Source organism: Triturus cristatus, chromosome 4_1 (genome assembly GCF_964204655.1).
Source record: "Triturus cristatus chromosome 4_1, aTriCri1.1, whole genome shotgun sequence".
NCBI classification, from domain to species: Eukaryota; Metazoa; Chordata; class Amphibia; order Caudata; family Salamandridae; genus Triturus; species Triturus cristatus.
In genome coordinates, this window is record NC_140585.1 from 131674740 (window position 1) to 131693559 (window position 18820).

The following is an 18820-nucleotide window of genomic DNA, read 5'->3' on the forward strand; positions in this document are numbered from 1 at the left end:
AAGGAGAAGAGAGTGGCAAGAGGCCACGGGGGAACAACCACCACAGATGCGCAAGAAGAAAAGGGAGAAGAGTGATAAGACAGAGGACTTGTGCCACTACCGGAGAGGGCATCCATCACCACAAGCCAGCCACCGGGGTGCAGAGACGTCACTGGAGACAGCTTCGCAGGAGGACCAACTATAAGCCGCCAGCATTCGCGATATGCATCCGGGCCCCACGCTTCAGTGTGAACATCTAGTCACCCTCACCGCTGCTTGGCATTGATGGCATCCCAGCTAGAAAGTGCACCTGCCAAAAGATAACCGCAAAGTTCCTCCAGTCCTCCTCACGCCAAGATATCGCCTCAAGCAAAATATCGCCACCTATTGCCGACGTGTAATAAGGTAAAAATCATCATTACCCAGGTGCATCACCAGAAATACCTCAGGAGCATCGCACCACTAGATTGGATCCAAATGCCTGAAACATCCAGCAACAACACATCCCTGGTGCCGTTGGAGGCTAGTCACCCGAGAACCTTCTGTGTGCTCCTGTGAACCTGAGGCCTGCCGAAGAGAGCATAATCGACCATTGGACTGTCCACCCTTGGCATTGCATTATGGTTGGCCGTGGGCGTGTTGGGAGTTCCGCACTGACCCCTCTGCATGGTCTACGAGAGGCCCCGCACAGCCCACTCCAGCCACGTGGCAATCCAGGGGCAAGGGCTTCAAGGGAATTCCAGTGAGAGAGGAGTTCTGACAAGAGAGATGCGTCTGCAGCAGCTCCATGAAGGGCACTGGGAAGCATGGAGGTTGTGGAAGGAAACTGGTCACTCAAAGACCATCTGATGAAGGCATGTGCACCTGAGACCCGACGGCCCGAGCACACAGACCCTGAGACACCACTCTTGTGGCTGCAGGAGCGACTTGGCAGTTCCTCAGCGCTGCTTTCACGCGGCCTGCAAGAGTCCCGCACAGTCCACATGGTCCCGTAACAGCCCAGCAGAAAGAGCCTCAAGGAGACTCCGGTGAGAGGTGACTCCAGGCAGGAGAGGAAAGTCTAAAGCTGCTCTGCCAGCAGGCACTGGGAAGCATCATCGCCTTCAAAGAAGTGCCTCATCCACCAGGGTCACCCCCAGCCTTTGCAGGTTTGCTGTTCACCGGAGCCGGATGTCATCAAGAAGATCTCCATAGTGGACTCAACCACCGGTCCGGATGCACCCATGTTTAAACTGTGTTAATAGTCCCCAACACCGTGAAACCATGCCAGTCCGAACTACATCGCCAAAGTTGACTAAAACCTTCTGGTTGTGCGGTCCAGCGATCCAGCACTGCCCGGCGGATGGCTTGAAGAGACTCAATTTTGCTGTTGATTGTTGTTTTAATTTTCTCAGTTTGAACTTTTGTTTGGTTTCTTTTCCAATAAAGTTTGGGAGGGATGTAGTGTCCTCTAGGACACATTCTAGTGTTCAGGAGATGGATGTCATACGGTTTACACCCACCCATCACAGGTGTCACTGGTCAGGTGACCCTCCTAATAAAAGGGGCCAGGGACACGTGCCCTTGGGCCAGTTCTAGTACCCTACTACTGTGTGTCTGTGTCCATTATTAGTAGCATGTGGGCCCAGGGCCCACAACACTACAGTTACCAGGGTATTATAAACTATGTGGCTGGGAGACTGGTCTATAAAGATGTGGGTCACAAATAGCATAGTGGAAGATGATGCTATGTTATTTTACTCAGCGTAACATAGCCAAAGTCAAATAAATAAAGTAGCTGGGACTCTGTGGGTAACAATGCGGGCTACAGACAGCACAACGGGTGCTTGCGCTGTGTCATATTTGACATGAAACTAGCTTCACATATTGAGACGTACTTCGTCCTAACCACGTGGTCAAAAAACGTGCAGTTTTATAACGTCTCTCAGTGAATCAAGAGCATATGCAGGACTTTAAATAGGATGAAAAAACATGGGGTGGGGAGGGTCTCTCCAAGGGGCGTGGCCGATGTAATTAAGGGCATGGCTTAAAACACATAAGCTAACATCCTATGCTTAGCATAGTGTGCCACCTGCCTGGTATTGTGCTTCTTCTGTAATTGCATCCATATACGTGATACAAGTAACATTACACCAACAACAAGCCAGGACTATTGGCTTTGTCAATGGTTGTTTGTTGTATAGGATAAAATAAGTAGTAACTATGGCTTCGTTATATATAGTATTGAAAATGCTTCAGGTCTGAAATGCTGAGATCATGAAAGACCTGCAACGAGTCTCTTCGAAGTTACATCACAGGCAGTGAAGGGTGGTACTGATGCAGAGTTAAGATTTTTTTTTCACCAAGGGTGAAGGCAAAAATGGAGAGCCCGATAGAGACCCGTCTCAGCACTTGTTAGAACTGCTGGTGCTGAGCTCCGCCAGGAGCCGGCCCACTTAAAGCCCTGAGCATATGCACTAATTGCAATCATGCCACAATATTTGCCAAAAGACTTATCATACACTGGGGCACCATGGACTTATATTTGAACCTGTTCACCACAATGCACCAACTTTGAGGTCATGCAAGGTATGATTTAGGACTATGTATTTTTGGGGAACATGGAGCATGCAGCTTTAATCTGGTATTGAGTATGCCACACTACCTTTTAATTGTAGTGTCAGATATTTGTAAATTGATTGTGTCTTTGTAATATGTATAATGTAATCTGTGTTTGTGTGAATTTGTATATATATGTGATTTTATGTATTTTCACCCAGCCCTAATAAAGTTCATGTGCTGTGAACAAAACGAGTGGGCTGTCTGTTGCTATCACCGATGAAAAATAAAGATCTTTTGAATTACAGACAATTTGGATTTGTATATGAATGGACTTTAATTTTGCCGTGCACCACCATCCGTGTATTTTTGATGCCATGGTGACTTGGCATTTAATCCCCTCGACAAGGCGTAAACTCCCTGTTTAATAGGTTTCGCTTGCACTGTGTTTGTGAAATCTATTGTATTCAATATAAATCTTAAAAGGGGCTTACATACCGTCCACTTGCTTTTCATTAGTTGTTATGCTTACTACCTACTTTTCCTCTGTTTCTACTATTTCCTGGGGTTCCTCTTGTGTGCTTCGCTTATTAGTGTCCCAAGTCTTCAAGTTTTCATCCACTGCTTTTCTCAAACTTCTTTGCATGCGCGAACCCTGCAAAGCTATTGGAGCGATTACAGACTGATGCAATCAGAGGCACAGAGTGCTTTTCTGTCTGCCCTCCTCCCTCGCATCCCTGTTGCAGAATTACTTTCAATCAGGTCTCTTTCCCCAATGTCGTTGCTTTCACCAGCCCCCACGCTCATCGTGCATTGCATGTTTTAACAGCTGTGTCTGTCCAGTGACGTTAAAACATTTAATGCATGAGCAGGTCAGGAGTGGCTCATGATAATGGACAGACAAGAGCCAACATTCCAGGTTTAAAAGTTATTTTGATGGTAACTGTCAAAAGCAATTACCATCCTTGTTTCCTTTAGAACTTATTTGCCTGCCTGAACAAGCAGTCAAGCTCCATAGAGCGCGTTTGTCACAGGACACTCAAGTGACCCGATACGAGGAAAATTTGGCAAGGGCGACCTCGGTACACCTTTTCAGAACATACCTCCTGCTAGTTATCATGCCAGTAGCTCCTATACCCTAAGGTCTCCTTTATACTTAGAGATTTCTTTTAATCATGTCTGTGGTTTTCAGGTATTCATTTGTTTGTTTAACCTTCAGTTGCGTTAAGTTTTGTTTCCACTTTGTTTAAGACACTAGCGTATCATGTACTTTCCGAGCGGCTAACATACCAGTCCGCTTTTGTTAACAAGCATGTCTTTGCCTCACACTATGCCCCTGTGTTTCAATACCCATTCACGATATAAGCGTGTCAGTGTGTTTTTCAGATATTCATGGGTTTCTGTTTAACAGTTAGTCGTGTTAATTTTTGTTTCCACTTTAATGACGATATCAGTGTATCATGTATATACGAGTGGCTAACATACCGGTTCCCTTTTATTAAGGAGCATGTCTATGCCTCACTTTATGACCCTGCGTTTTAATATCTAATTACAATATTAGTGCCCCACACTTTCTGCAAGCAGTCAGCGTACTAGCTTCAGATTAGGACACATGGTGGCTGTGCCTCATTTTGTACCTTTGCGATTCAGTAACCTTTAGTGATGTTCACATTTTGATTCCACATTCATAACAAGTGATTTAAGTACTGGCTCGTTTTTTGGTTGCGCTGCTGACATGTTTTTACAACACTTACATACCTTTCACCTACTCTCAGACACCAACTTTCCACCATTTACTCTGCACAGTCACCCTGACAATGCGCTGGCAGTAAGATACTGCTCACCCACCACTCACACATTGCTGACTCTGCACTCACACACCATTGACATACCTCTGATCTGGAACTCACATTCCTCTCACCATCCACCCACACCTCTCGCCCTGAACTCAAACCGCTCATCCTATAATATTGACATACTGCTCACCATATACTCACACACCTCTTACCTTGTCCAGGGTAACATCTGTTGTCCTGTATACTCACACAAATCTCATTTTGCACTGAACACACATCAATTACCATGCATTGAGGCACTTTCACCCTGCACGCAAACACTTATCTAGATTCATTCATGCACCACTCACCCTGCACAGAGAGCACTCATACCATTTTCCATGCACTCATACACTGCTCCTTCACCTCTTAACTTATTGTTACTCCCATAGGTGAAACCTGATGCATTTACCAATGCTTTTTACTTTTTAGCTAGGTGGTCTGCTTCCTGGAATCAGCCTGCTTTGCTTATCCCATACTTCAGTTAGCAGAGGTAAGTGGGTCTTCCACTAAAGTGTGCTTAGCTCGCTTTTGGTAATGTGGCTTGAGCAAAAAAGGCCTAAGGCACGCTCAAAGGTAAAGCAAAACAGTGGAAGTCACACATTTCAATACAGTGCAGTAAAAAGACAAGGAACCTCAAGATTCAAAACCAGTTTAGATAAACAAGAACATTTATTAATAACTCAGGAGCAAAATCAAAAGCAGGACTGTGGTTGAACTATTAATTAATAGCAAGAACAATTGTCCTAAAGAAAATAAACAACGCTCAGTCATGTATTCAACACCAAAAAGGTAAATAATATATATTTTTAAATGTAGAACCACTGCATCAATGTTGAAGACGCATACATATTAGTAGTTGACCTTGCTAGTCATGCTCGAGCAGGCATTGGTAAGTTTAGTCTCTGGTGATGATTAACAATGGAATTCGATGCAAGATTCCGGGCTGAATCAGTCTCAGAAAGTGATAAGCTGCACAGAAGTGGCTTGAAGTGCAAAATGCCTACCAATGCTCATCATGTTGAACCTGAATCTATGGCCATCAAAATGCGTCAAACTTCAGGCAGTTAAAACAGCTGCGAAGTGTTCGAGGCTTCAAGTTAAGGAGATGGTTAAAGGTTGATGATCCGAGCCAAAGCATGTAACATGGTGTGAGAACAAGCAGCGTACTGGAGCTCATGCTGACGATTCAAGCATGAAACTTGTAACCATCAAGGTGTATCATAATGGTTTAAAGGTCGATCAGCGATTGGACCCATAACTCAGTTATCCAAGTGGAAAGGTAGAATACCAATAAAGGCAGATCAAGGTGCAGGAATATCAGTTTTAGGCTTTTATCTGTACAGCGAAGGAAAATAACTGTTTATCGTATAAAAATACACATGAAGACTAAGACCTCAGAATCAGTTAACAGCAAATGACCTTTCAGCGCCAATGTCTTGCTAAATGCAACAAAATCAGTTAAAAGCGGAAGGGAAAATGTAAAAGCAAATCATGATAACGTGGTTAACAACATGAAGAAATTACCCGATCCTACTAATGCAATATCAAGTAGCTGCTTCAAGAGTACCTCAGGAGGCAAAAATGACGTAGCAAGACCAGGAAAATTACTTCAAGATATTTCTCATCAGTCAAACAAACACAGCGGACAAGTCCTCTGGTGTTCGAGCAGGATCATCGCATTTGCACTAATTACAGCCCAAGTATGCACATCCATTTTCGCGTTACCACAAAAATGAAACACTCAGGTTGAGTTGGACACATTGGAGAGCTATTCACAAAAGTATCTTACACCTGTGAGTAATCTGTACGTGCAATGATGCTCTTAGAGTAACTTTGCTACTTTTAGCTATTCACCATTACGAGTGGACTCAAATGTGTAGACTTGCACGTCTCCACACCCTTAAATAATAGTGGACCAAATTTACAAATGTAACTTACTAACGCCAAAATGGAGCAATAGAAAGTTCAGAACCACGCATAGGCAACCACTGATGATACAAAACCCTCCTTTAGAAAAAATTGGAGGCAATAGGAAATAAAGATACATTAAAATATTTTAATTTGCCTTTTAAAACTCCATATTCCTTCAAAAGAATGTTAAAAAATTACATATATTTAAAAATTAGATATTTCATGATAGAATATGTTAACCTTTTAATTTAAAAATATTGTAACTATTAAAAATATAATTTCAATTAATTCTATCGATAACTTTTTTAAGGCTGTGTGAACAGAGGTGTATAACGCAATTAAATATTTCTAAGTACATAATAGGAAAATATGATGATTTTACCTAGTTGGTATTAACTTAAACAGATCTTTAAAAAAATGTTTTACACATGTAAAGCATATACAATTAACATTAATATTTCAATTAAACATATTTCATTTTTTCAACTTTAATAAAATGTAAATAATCCCTATTTTTTTTTTACACAGGTAAGCTCCACCCAAGTTGAATATATTAAAATTTGTAGTTTTTTTCTAAGCTTAAATTCAGTTACCCACCTAAAGTAAAAAATGTAATATGTATTAATAATTAATAAATGTGATGTAGGTAATTAATTATAACAATTGTAATTATAGTTTAATAAAAAGGAATGTTATATTAGTGTTTAAATTGAAAAACATTAAAACATTTTAAAATAATAAAATGTTTTCCTTTTATATATTCTTTTGCCATAAATTACATGTATTTATAGATTTTTAACTAGTTTAAAATATTTAATTTAACATTATTTCCTATTGGGTTTTTATTTTACGTCCCTACCTCCATTATTATTTAGCAATTCCAGGTGATGGCAATGTGTGATGTTGACTTACTCCAGCTCTGAGGTGGAGTACATTTACAACTGTTTTAGGTACATTATGGCTGTAGTAACTTTAGAAGTGTGTTTTTTAAAAATCAATGGGCTTACTCCTTTGTGGGCGAGTACCTGTCATTCCCTAAACCCCTCTCTAAAGTCTTCTTTTCTCCTCCCTCAGCCCATCTACTTTATTCAAAAGTATTTCCTATTTTACAGCCACTCCGTTCTATCCTTCCCAAAATCTCTACTCAAGAGTGCAGAAACTCTGCAGTCGGGGCAGACAACTCCGCACAGAAAAAGATAGGAGAGGCAGAACATCCGCACATAGGTTTGTGAATAGCATTTTCCAGTAGCTTAGTAGTACTATAAATGTACAACACAGATTATTCGTGAGATCTCCTGGGTGTTTCTGATGTGATTCTACAACTCATGAAACGTTCCTCAACAGATGGGAAGCAGGTTCCGTTTGAAGCGAAAAGGACATGGAAAGGGGCCACTAAAGTGAATCTTTGGAATACTAGGCTGTGTCCCCATGGAACAGAAGTCATTCAAACTATCTAGGGTGGGGCCAACAATGCTTTGCATATGGTTGGCTCTGTGTTTAATGGTACAAAGATTAGAGAATGATGCGGTGGTATTTTGCTGATTTTAACAACCAGTCTTTCCATCACCTTTACCTTTTCTCAATGAACAGTCCTAAGTGGCACAGAAATGAACAGACGTTGGTCCCAAAGAGGCCAGCGACAAAGGGACTCCTTCTGCAACTCCCTGGTCAGGCTCATTAAGGCTGGAAACAGTTTGTTACTTGGATTCCAGATCACAGGACTGTAGCCTCAAAGTTCAGAATCAACTCTACCTTGTGGGTTGGTACCATGGCTTATTAAAACTCAGGGAGAAATGAACACTGAATGGAATAAGGGCCACAAATAATTACTAAGGAATGAGGTTAATTGAAGCATTTCCATTCCTTGCTGTTTGCTTTTCTCAGTACACAGCTCGTAGGACAATCAATAGATTGAGGTCTTTGTGATGGTTCATGTGAAAGTTTTGCGATGCGGAAACCTCCTCCCCAGGTTTGACAGTGATTACCTTTTATTCACCCATATTGTCTCTCTCATGTAGAAAGGTTACATTTACAACTAAAGTTTTTGTTACATTGAGAGCACTGATAATTGTCTCTCATTGTGGGTTCTCTCAAGTTGAATCAAACTGAATCTCCAGCGGACACTTCCATGGCATTTAGAACAATGGAAAGGTTAGTCCAGCATAAGCTCTCTCATGTTGAGCGAGACCAGTTTTCTGGCTGAAGCTTTTGCAGTATTCAGAGCACTGATAAGGTTTTCATCCAGTGTGTTTTCTTTTATGTTGAGTGAGATTGCCTTCCCGACTAAAGCTTTTCTAGAATTCAGAGCATTGATAAGGTTTTTTTCCAGTGTGGATTCTCTCATGACGAACAAGATCAGATTTCTGACTGAAGCCTTTCCTGCATTCAGAGCACTGATACGGTTTCTGTCCAGTATGGATTCTCTCATGTTGAATTAAACTGGCTCTCATACTGAAGCTTTTTTGGCATTCAGAGCACTGATACGGTTTTAGTCCAGTGTGAGTTCTCTCATGATAAACAAGATCAGATTTCTGACTGAAGCCTTTCCTGCATTCAGTACACTGATAAGGTTTCTGCCCAGTGTGTGTTCTCTTATGTTGAGTGAGATTGCCTTGCTGGCTGAAGCTTTTCCAGCATTCAGAGCACTGATAAGGTTTCTGTCCAGTATGGATTCTCTCATGTTGAATTAAATATTGTCTCATACTGAAGCTTTTTTGGCATTCAGAGCACTGATACGGTTTAAGTCCAGTGTGAGTTCTCTCATGACGAGCAAGACCAAATTTCTGACTGAAGCTTTTCCAGCATTCAGAGCACTGATAAGGTTTCTGTCCAGTATGTATTCTCTCATGTTGAATTAAATATTCTCTCCTACTGAAGCTTTTTTGGCATTCAGAGCACTGATACGGTTTAAGTCCAGTGTGAGTTCCCTCATGATGAGCAAGACTAGATTTCTGACTGAAGCTTTTCGAGCATTCAGAGCACTGATAAGGTTTCTGTCCAGTATGGATTCTCTCATGTTGAATTAAATATTGTCTCATACGGAAGCTTTTTTGGCATTCGGAGCACTGATACGGTTTAAGTCCAGTGTGAGTTCTCTCATGACGAGCAAGACCACATTTGTGACTGAAGCTTTTCCAGCATTCAGAGCACTGATAAGGTTTCTGTCCAGTATGGGTTCTCTCATGTTGAATTAAACTGGCTCTAACACTGAAGCTTTTTTGGCATTCAGAGCACTGATAAGGTTTTAGCCCAGTGTGAGTTCTCTCATATTTAGTGGGGTGGGGTTGATAAAGCAAGTGGTTCTCACATTCATTGCTCTTATTCGAGTTGTGTGTATCTTCTAGTTGGGTTTGTTCCTGGATACATGCCATCTTAAGACTGAATTTGATTCCAGACTCTGTACTCGTTTATATTACACTCAGCATTAACTTCTAAAATACACTGCAGATGCTCTTCCTAACATCTGTATTTAACTAATTTAAGTTTTTAGCTGCAGATCATTTTCCTACCTTTAAAGGCAGCCTATCTAACTTGTCTTATAAACTTTCTTAGCGGAGCCCCTAGTATTTATTAAGATGCCCCTAATGAATTAATTTTCTCCAAGTTATGCCCGGGTTAGTTCTCTCAAATTAAATTAGACTCATTTTGTGACTCATTTGATTTAGGTTTTAAAAGCACAGATAAGACCTTTGGGGTTTAGTGTTTGCCTGTTCAGTATATTTGTTCATACAAGTGATGACAGGTGATTAGGGCATGGCAGGGTGGTTTTATGAATTATCAGTAGTGTAACAGTGGCCCCTTTTAGGTTTTCTTTGAAAGGACATGCTTTTTGGCTCAACGGCAAAGGCAGGCACTTGATTGACTTTGGAGGTCCAGACACTTTGAAACCACTCGGATCACATCAAGAGACAGATGGTGAGGAAAATCTTTCTATATTGGAAATAATCATCAAGTGTCTTTGCTGTAATGACATCTGAGAAAGAGCATTTACAATAACTTTCTTATAAACAATGCTTCCTCTCCTCTGAATTACTGCAGACGAAGACCTAAGTTTGCTATTTTTAACTGAGGCTATTAGTCTTTCTGACAGTGTTGCCATTTCACGTGTACGGATACTGATTTGTTGGGGAGGGGTCTGGGTCTCCTAGGCATTTTTTCATAAACCATCAGAAAGATTTTTCAACACTGATTATTCGCAAGTGCACTGCTTGGGCATCGATTGTGGCCAATGTTCTTTGTTCAATGTTGAAATGTTTCCATTAAGTGAAAATATTCCTACAATTAGTAGATGCACACTTTCAATTTGCACTTGTATTTCTTGAATATTTCAGAGGCGCCTCATTATCAGTAGCAGACACTTTGAAAACATTTATGTTGGTTTTAATTTAGAGATTTGACAACTTTCACATTCAGCAGTTTCTTCCACTCCAAGTTCCGCACCATTGCTGGCACATAGAATAGGTTTCTCCTCTAGAGCTCAAGAATGTTTTAACTTTACCTAAAATAATCCTTTTTGTTGTGTTTCACTAAATGTAAACCTTTTTTTTGTTCATGCTTCAGTCACCTGTAGGAATAGAGTTAGAGATTGTAATTGAACACAAATAAAACATATTTATGACCTTATACATTGCAGAAAGAATGCATTTACAAATACAAGACAGGAAATCAGTTTGAAAGAATTTCTGATAGTGGTGAAACAACTCTTGGACACTGTGTAGATCGGGTTCTTGGAACCACTGGAACTCAAGATTGTTAGAGTAAAAGAAGTGATATTTAAGAAAGAAACAAGTTACACATATATTGTGACACGCATTATCAGTAGAAGCCAACACAATCAATTTACACTTTCTGTGGCAACGGCTGGTATCATAATGAGATGTGTGTAATACTTTTAATGAATTATCAGATGTTGTTTACTCCCCTACCCACTTAGAGTGTTCATCTATTCCTTTTTCCAGGGATTTAGGAAAGAACATTTTATTGAACAAAGGAATTGGCCTTGATGTAATCACTGCTTTAAATGCTACCGTAGAGAGTGGCAATGACCAGTTAGCTTGGTGGAATTCACCATTTCAAACTGTGGGGAACATAAGGACTTACTTGGTGGTCCAGAACTTATCGCACTCCTCCGACAAGATCTAGGTACGGCAACTACTGAAAAGGGGAACAAAAATCAAAGTAAAGGAAACCACAAAGGGACAACAAAAGACAAACATAAAACAAACAGAGGAAACATAAAAAAAGAATCTTTCCCTCTCACCACAGGGACCCAGCATGACCCCTGAAGTGGCAGGCAAGACAGAAAAAGGCAGGATAGGAGGACGTAAAGAGGTAGAAGTAAGATCCAGAGAGAAAAGATACACAAAGATCAGACAGAGGGAGGATAGTATCATGTGATATAGAGGATGGGATGCTCTGATTGTTTAGGAACTGCTGGGCAAAACCGACCTAAAAAGGTATTGGACCTGCACTAGTTCCCCAACATGTTCAAGGAGGAATATGGCTGTATGTGGTTATTAGCAGAAGTTTGATAGGAACAAGAATAATGTAGAGAGAATCAAATGTGGAAGTTGATGAGATAAAAAAACAGATCAAGAGAGAGAATAGAGAAAGAAAAAACAGGGGAAAAGGAAACTTAGGGTTACAGGAATCGTTACCTACAGTTTTGTTTTTGCTCCTTCATGGGTGGCAGCCACGCCACATCACCTGGTCATCCCAGAATACCTTGAAAAGAAGTAAAGAAATGCTTTTGCCTCACACTTCATCTCATCTTCCAAATAACCGTCCTGAACTTACAAAACAAAAGGAACGCTTGTTCTCTGGAAGCCATTGTAAAGCAACCATGGTTATGAATAAATAGACTTTTGGTTCACCAAGAACCATGATGCCTTGCTGGAAAGGGTCTCTGTTAATATGGAGTGCGCTCACAGTCTCAGAGTAGAGACCCTAACAACCTAATCCACTTCTTCATAACCCCCATCGTTCCATTTACTATTACCATGACACTTGTGAATCAAAACAATATGCTTCACAAACAGAATGTTAAAGTTCTTGTACATAATTCTGATCACCCTTCATAAATCAGTCAACCACACTCTTCGATTTATAGAAGCCATGCTCTCTGAGCAACAGTTCAAGCAGATGCAGCGTGCGAATGCTGAGAAATGGAAGCAACACGGCATCAATGTGCTGGTGCTTATTATTTATACTTTTTCTAAAGGGATGAAGCAGAGGGTCAGTGTCTTGTGAACTCCACCGGACGGCGACCCAAGAACTAGAATTGGAATGAAATATTCACAAGACAAAGCTTAGAACATTGAAATGTTGAGATCTTGATTGAAGACAATGGAGCACCAGCCGATAAAACCTGATATAGGTCAGATGCTCTCAACATTACAATGTCCAAATACACAGCCTCTTCCTCACTCTTTCCACTGCCTCTCTAAAATATATACATTAGCCAGGGGAAAGCAAAAGACAGAGCCTTAGCAGCAGTGCACACAGGAGCCTTCCCCCTTTCCTTCTTCTGTAGCTCACAGTGTCACTGACGCCTTGAAAGGAGGGGGTGGGATTTCTGCTCAGCATCTGCATCTTCCTGGCTCACCTGTATGATGAAAAGCAGGTTAGCCGAGGCCAGGGAGAACCAGGGGCTGACTTTAACCTCCAGGAACAGCTGGGAACCAAAGGTTTTGGAGCCATGGAAGACTGTGTCAGCCTCCTCCGTATCCGTTGAGCCTTTCTTTTATTAATTAACACATTATGCTCTCATTGGACAAACATTGTAATAACCTTATAGCCCACCGTAGCAGGCTATACTGGCCACTAAAGGACCGCTCCTTTGTGAAAAGGACCTTGACTTTGGAGCTACAGTGAGCTATAATGCTATATTAAAGCTTTAAAATAATTACAGAAGGCAAAAACATGGTTACTTTGTCAGAGAAATAATCATCACAATATTTGCAGGAGAATCACATAAAGGTAATCTCTACAGTATATCAAAAGCCAGAATCAGAAATAACTGTAGATGTAAACTCAATAGACAGACCAACACAGCAGTTGTCTGCTAAGAAATGGAAAAAGTTATTCTATAATATCAGATAGCAAACTGACAGAATCTGCTTAGTTAAAATCAAAGGAAAGTTCTTAAGTATAAAATCAGTAAGAGGACTGACATGTAGTCTTCCTTTTGAAAAAAGGTAAACAAATTCCAGCAAATTTCCCCAAATCAGTACATTATATGTTTTCAGACAGAGAAAACACATTATTGACATGGTTCATAATGAGGTAATGATGACAACAACCACCAATAAACTTTAATGAAAACTTAGCATTAAAAAATGTAATTTTACAAAACACACTTATCAAATTAATAATTGTGACTACACCCAAATGTAAGAGAACATCATTGGAGCTTACATGTTCTACAATGCAATACATCAACATGGGACAGCAATAATATACATTTTTCCCACATCCTGTAGGATCTTCCATTTTCCACTTTTTTTAATTCCATGATTGAAGCTCTACATGGGCTTCTTAGCACTTTTTTTAGAATGCCCTGCTTGATCATATTATCAATGGCAGGTCAAATCCCCTCCTCTACTTCACGTGTAAGGTTGTACTGAGGCTACACTGCATTCGGGTTTACGGTGATTTTTACTGGCTCTGCACTTTCAATCAATCCAGTTTTTTACCCGGTAAAACTCCAAGCTTTTTAATTTACTGTGCAATTTAAATCTGGTGCTAAATCCTCTTTTGCAAAGCTAGGAAACAAATTAACTCCCAAGTCTCCCTAAAGTAATATAGAATCTTCATCTTGTGTTTGAATACCAACACTAACAGATGTACACTACATTACACAATATATTTTACAAAGAAGGTCACTCCCTAATAAAATAACCGGACGAATCTCACTAATTATAAATTTGTAGCCATTCATTATCAACCCAATTTGTACAGGAACATTTGTTGACAGCTTATTAGTTAGTTAGTTTTTAGAAAGGCCCACAACTTGGACTTCTTTTCCCAAGAGGGGTAGGTCGGGAGCGTCCGCCAGTCTGACTGTGGAATGGGTAGCACATTTATAGATTAAAAGTGATGCTGGATGGCCATTTTCTTTTTCATCCAGAGAAGGGCCATTCTGGTCTACCGGTAAGACTGCGCAAATCATGGAATTCTTCTCCTGTTTCAGCCATAGTCATTGAGTCTGATTCAGTCCAGTAGAAAGTCCAAGTGTAGATGTAAATTGTGGAAAATTATTATTAACCACTGAAGTATTTTGTTGAAATGTTAAATTTGTTGAGAATGTGGTATTCTATTTGGAATTGGGATGTGAGGCCGTCGGAACTGAAGGCATGTTTCAATTTAACTGCCTTTGATTCTGCATGTTCGGCACAGAGGTCAGTTGGGCTGGGACCATTGCCTGTGACATCCCATTCAAGTTCCTGTTTCTCAGTTCTGCAAGCATGCCAGGGAGCATGGTTTATTCTTCACATTATTAGTATTTGAGGTATTTACATTGGTAGCACAACCTATACCGGGAGGATCAACCTTTCCACCTTTCACATATTGAACTTCATTACTCTGCACACCAACTCCCTGCATGTCCGAATTCGCAACAGCAGCACACCCAGAATGAAAACAAGAATCCAGTGCATGAGAGCCACTTTTGTCACTCTCCGGGAAAAGTTTTGTCTGAGCCACTATCATTTTATCTTTGATATGTTTATGCTTAGCATCAAATCACTACAGTACTTTGCGTATAACAAAATTTCATCCAGAAATGTTGTCTGCCAGCACCTCACACTTGGCTGGATATGTGCACATATGTGCTGGACGCAACGTTAAAAGAAGGGCAGACACAAAAGCAGACACGCTGTCTTCTGCCCGGTGTTCGGTTGCCAAATTGTGTAAATCTGCATTAATCTCTTGTTATATACATGCACTAACTACTTTGGATCTTGTCTTGCCCTCATTATTTTGACCAATTGACTTGCTTCGGAGAAGCCCTTGTTTTTAAATATTCAACTCTTCATACTCTTCCATAACAACTATAGACTCATTATTTTCAGGAGCTCTGCTCTGTGGCTCTTCAATTGTCCAGTTTACAACCAACTTACACCCATTCCACAAATCTCCTGAGACAATGATTTAAAATAACATGTTTAAACCCATCTCAAAGGAAATTCTTTTGCATCATCTGTTTCTGACTTTGAACCACTTTCATCAGCATTCCCTCTTTCTGTTTTTCCTATGTAATTTTTTCCCCTTCGTAGCCCATTTGTTTTTATATTTCTTCGCATCCTCCCAATCTCTTACTGTATTTATTAGTTCTTTTATATGTGTTCTCAATGGTATAGTTTTCACACTTCATACTGCTAAATTCACAGTATGCTCTTTGGCTAAATCCTCATGTTTCTCAAAAGCATCACTGGCACGTTCTGCCACTTCAATCCTTCATTATAAAATATTGTCATCTCTGAGCCAATCGTACCATTTATAATTGCTTCTAATTAAATTTTTCGTCTTAAAATATCAAGCTCAGCTGAGGCAACTGGGGTAACTGAGGTAGGTCCTATTTCATCTATCCCTACGCTTGTCTCTCCCACATCTTTCTCTACCATTGGCCCTTTTATACAAGCCTCACTAAACTGTGGCAGTTTCTCAATCAACAAATCACGTAGACACGTATCTTCCTCAGAATCCCTCTCTTTCTCTCCCATTTCTTTCTATTTGTCATCCTTGCTGGTATGCTTATCACCTTATATTTTCCTTTTGTACAAGTCATCAGTTATCAAAGTAAAATCACCCACTGCTTCTGTAACCTCTTCCACCATGCTTTTTTCCGTAAACTCAACCCTGCATCCATCCAAAGGTTAATGGTCTTTTTAACCTGACCTTTCAACATTTTGTTATGTTTCTTCTCATTCACTACATAATCCCACTGTTAGAAACTGGGTTGTTGGCTGACTGGTGTGTAAGCCCTGGTCAAGCTGCAACCACAATCCTAGTTAGGGTAAGGTGCAGGCAAACCCTAAATTAACCTGTGCTCACCCTCTCGTTGCTTGCCACAGAACAGTCAGGCTTAACTTAGAAGTAGTGTATAAAGTATTTGTGCAACACTTCAAAGAGTAGAACCGTGAAACCACACAAAAAGATACCACATCAAGTTAGAAAAATAGTTCCGACTTTAATAAATAAAACAAGAAAAAAATGAGTAGAACCGGAAATATTGATTTTTAAAGTTTATAATGAAAAATACCTAAAAGCAAAGCGCTATTGGAGATATCTGGCTGTGTTGGACAAAGACAAAGTCTTAAATTCACGCCAACGATGGAGATCGGGCCAGCTACAGTGACCCAGTTAGGCCCTCTGAACAGAGTATTTCAAATCCTGGTTGCAGAGCATTGCATGGAACAGCATCGAAGATGCATCGCACAGCAGAGGCGATGCGTTGGTTCAGAGATGCAGCGAGGCTGTGGTGCAAGGTCCAGTTGAGTCGATGTCAAAGATCCTGTAGACGGGGCTTTGGATGTGAAGTGCGGTGTCGAGGATGTGAGGCGCAGCAGAGGCAATGTGTCAATTCCGCTGAACGATGAAGATCTGATGTGGATGTCCATCAATTGATCTTTTTGCATTTGTCACCCCGAGTGGGATGGGTATGCCAAGACGTGGGTCCCGTGCTCTCCATCAGCCGTCGTCAGCCAGGCTTGCTTGAATCCAGTGGCAAAGTGAGCAAGGGACTCACGTCTGAGCATACCCTGCCAACTTATGGCGAACAAAGCGGTACAAAAGGGGGTGGTGATGGACGGAGCATCAGAACCAATCAAACACTCACACCCAGTCAGCAGATCTGGGTTTGATCCATCACCGTTCTTTGGCCCACTCTGCCACCCCAGTTCAGACATGGCCATATGCAAATCAGTCTGACCATGTGCCTCATGGGAACAGTCCAGCCCGAACTGCCAAGCCATGCCTTCCCTGGACCGGAAACAAGCTTCCTAGGACCGGTTTCTGGCATTTCAGCCGTCGTCAGCCAGGCTTGCTTGAATCCAGTGGCAAAGTGAGCAAGGGACTCACGTCTGAGCATACCCTGCCAACTTATGGCGAACAAAGCGGTACAAAAGGGGGTGGTGATGGACGGAGTTCCGTCGTCAGCCAGGCTTGCTTGAATCCAGTGGCAAAGTGAGCAAGGGACTCACGTCTGAGCATACCCTGCCAACTTATGGCGAACAAAGCGGTACAAAAGGGGGTGGTGATGGACGGAGTTCCGTCGTCAGCCAGGCTTGCTTGAATCCAGTGGCAAAGTGAGCAAGGGACTCACGTCTGAGCATACCCTGCCAACTTATGGCGAACAAAGCGGTACAAAAGGGGGTGGTGGTGCCACTGGATTCAAGCAAGCCTGGCTGAAGACGGCTGAAATACCAGAAACCGGTCCTAGGAAGCTTGTTTCCGGTCCAGGGAAGGCATGGCTTGGCAGTTCGGGCTGGACTGTTCCCATGAGGCACAGGGTCAGACTGATTTGCATATGGCCATGTCTGAACTGGGGTGGCAGAGTGGGCTAAAGAACGGTGATGGATCAAACCCAGATCTGTTGACTGGGTGTGAGTGTTTGATTGGTTCTGATGTTCAGTCCATCACCACCCCCTTTTGTACCGCTTTGTTCGCCATAAGTTGGCAGGGTATGCTCAGACGTGAGTCCCTTGCTCACTTTGCCACTGGATTCAAGCAAGCCTGGCTGAAGACGGCTGAAATGCCAGAAACCGGTCCTAGGAAGCTTGTTTCCGGTCCAGGGAAGGCATGGCTTGGCAGTTCGGGCTGGACTGTTCCCATGAGGCACAGGGTCAGACTGATTTGCATATGGCCATGTCTGAACTGGGGTGGCAGAGTGGGCTAAAGAACGGTGATGGATCAAACCCAGATCTGTTGACTGGGTGTGAGTGTTTGATTGGTTCTGATGCTCAGTCCATCACCACCCCCTTTTGTACCGCTTTGTTCGCCATAAGTTGGCAGGGTATGCTCAGACGTGAGTCCCTTGCTCACTTTGCCACTGGATTCAAGCAAGCCTGGCTGAAGACGGCTGAAATGCCAGAAACCGGTCCTAGGAAGCTAGTTTCCGGTCCAGGGAAGGCATGGCTTGGCAGTTCGGGCTGGACTGTTCCCATGAGGCACAGGGTCAGACTGATTTGCATATGGCCATGTCTGAACTGGGGTGGCAGAGTGGGCTAAAGAACGGTGATGGATCAAACCCAGATCTGTTGACTGGGTGTGAGTGTTTGATTGGTTCTGATGCTCAGTCCATCACCACCCCCTTTTGTACCGCTTTGAACCAGGAATACCGGCGTGCAGCGACGGCTCTATAGGCGATGCGGCGGCACCAAGATGGGGTAGGTGGTGGTGATGCGAGTCTTTTGCGGTGGGTTCAATCCACGCAGCAGATGTGTGATGATTCTGCTCTGGGATGTGCCACTCAGATGCACTGGTTCTGCTCTGGGATGCTTTGATCAGCAGAGAAGATGTATTTGTTCTGCTGGAAAGCACCTTCGGCCTCCTTC

General features: G+C 41.9%; 1 protein-coding gene across 1 annotated transcript in view; it reads right to left on the reverse strand.

Annotated features, from left to right (window-relative positions):
- Window positions 1-5005: 5005 nt before the first annotated feature.
- LOC146847654 (uncharacterized) overlaps window positions 5006-18820 on the reverse strand; it is a 163250-nt gene continuing 149435 nt past the window's right edge. Inside the window, exons 3-5 of the mRNA XM_085651790.1 lie at window positions 11928-11990; window positions 11367-11420; window positions 5006-10830 (exon numbers count right to left, since the gene is read on the reverse strand). Of these exons, the coding sequence (XP_085507916.1) occupies window positions 8561-9637 (1077 nt within the window). The 5' untranslated portion in view covers window positions 9638-10830; window positions 11367-11420; window positions 11928-11990 and the 3' untranslated portion in view covers window positions 5006-8560. The remainder of the gene's footprint in view (window positions 10831-11366; window positions 11421-11927; window positions 11991-18820) is intronic.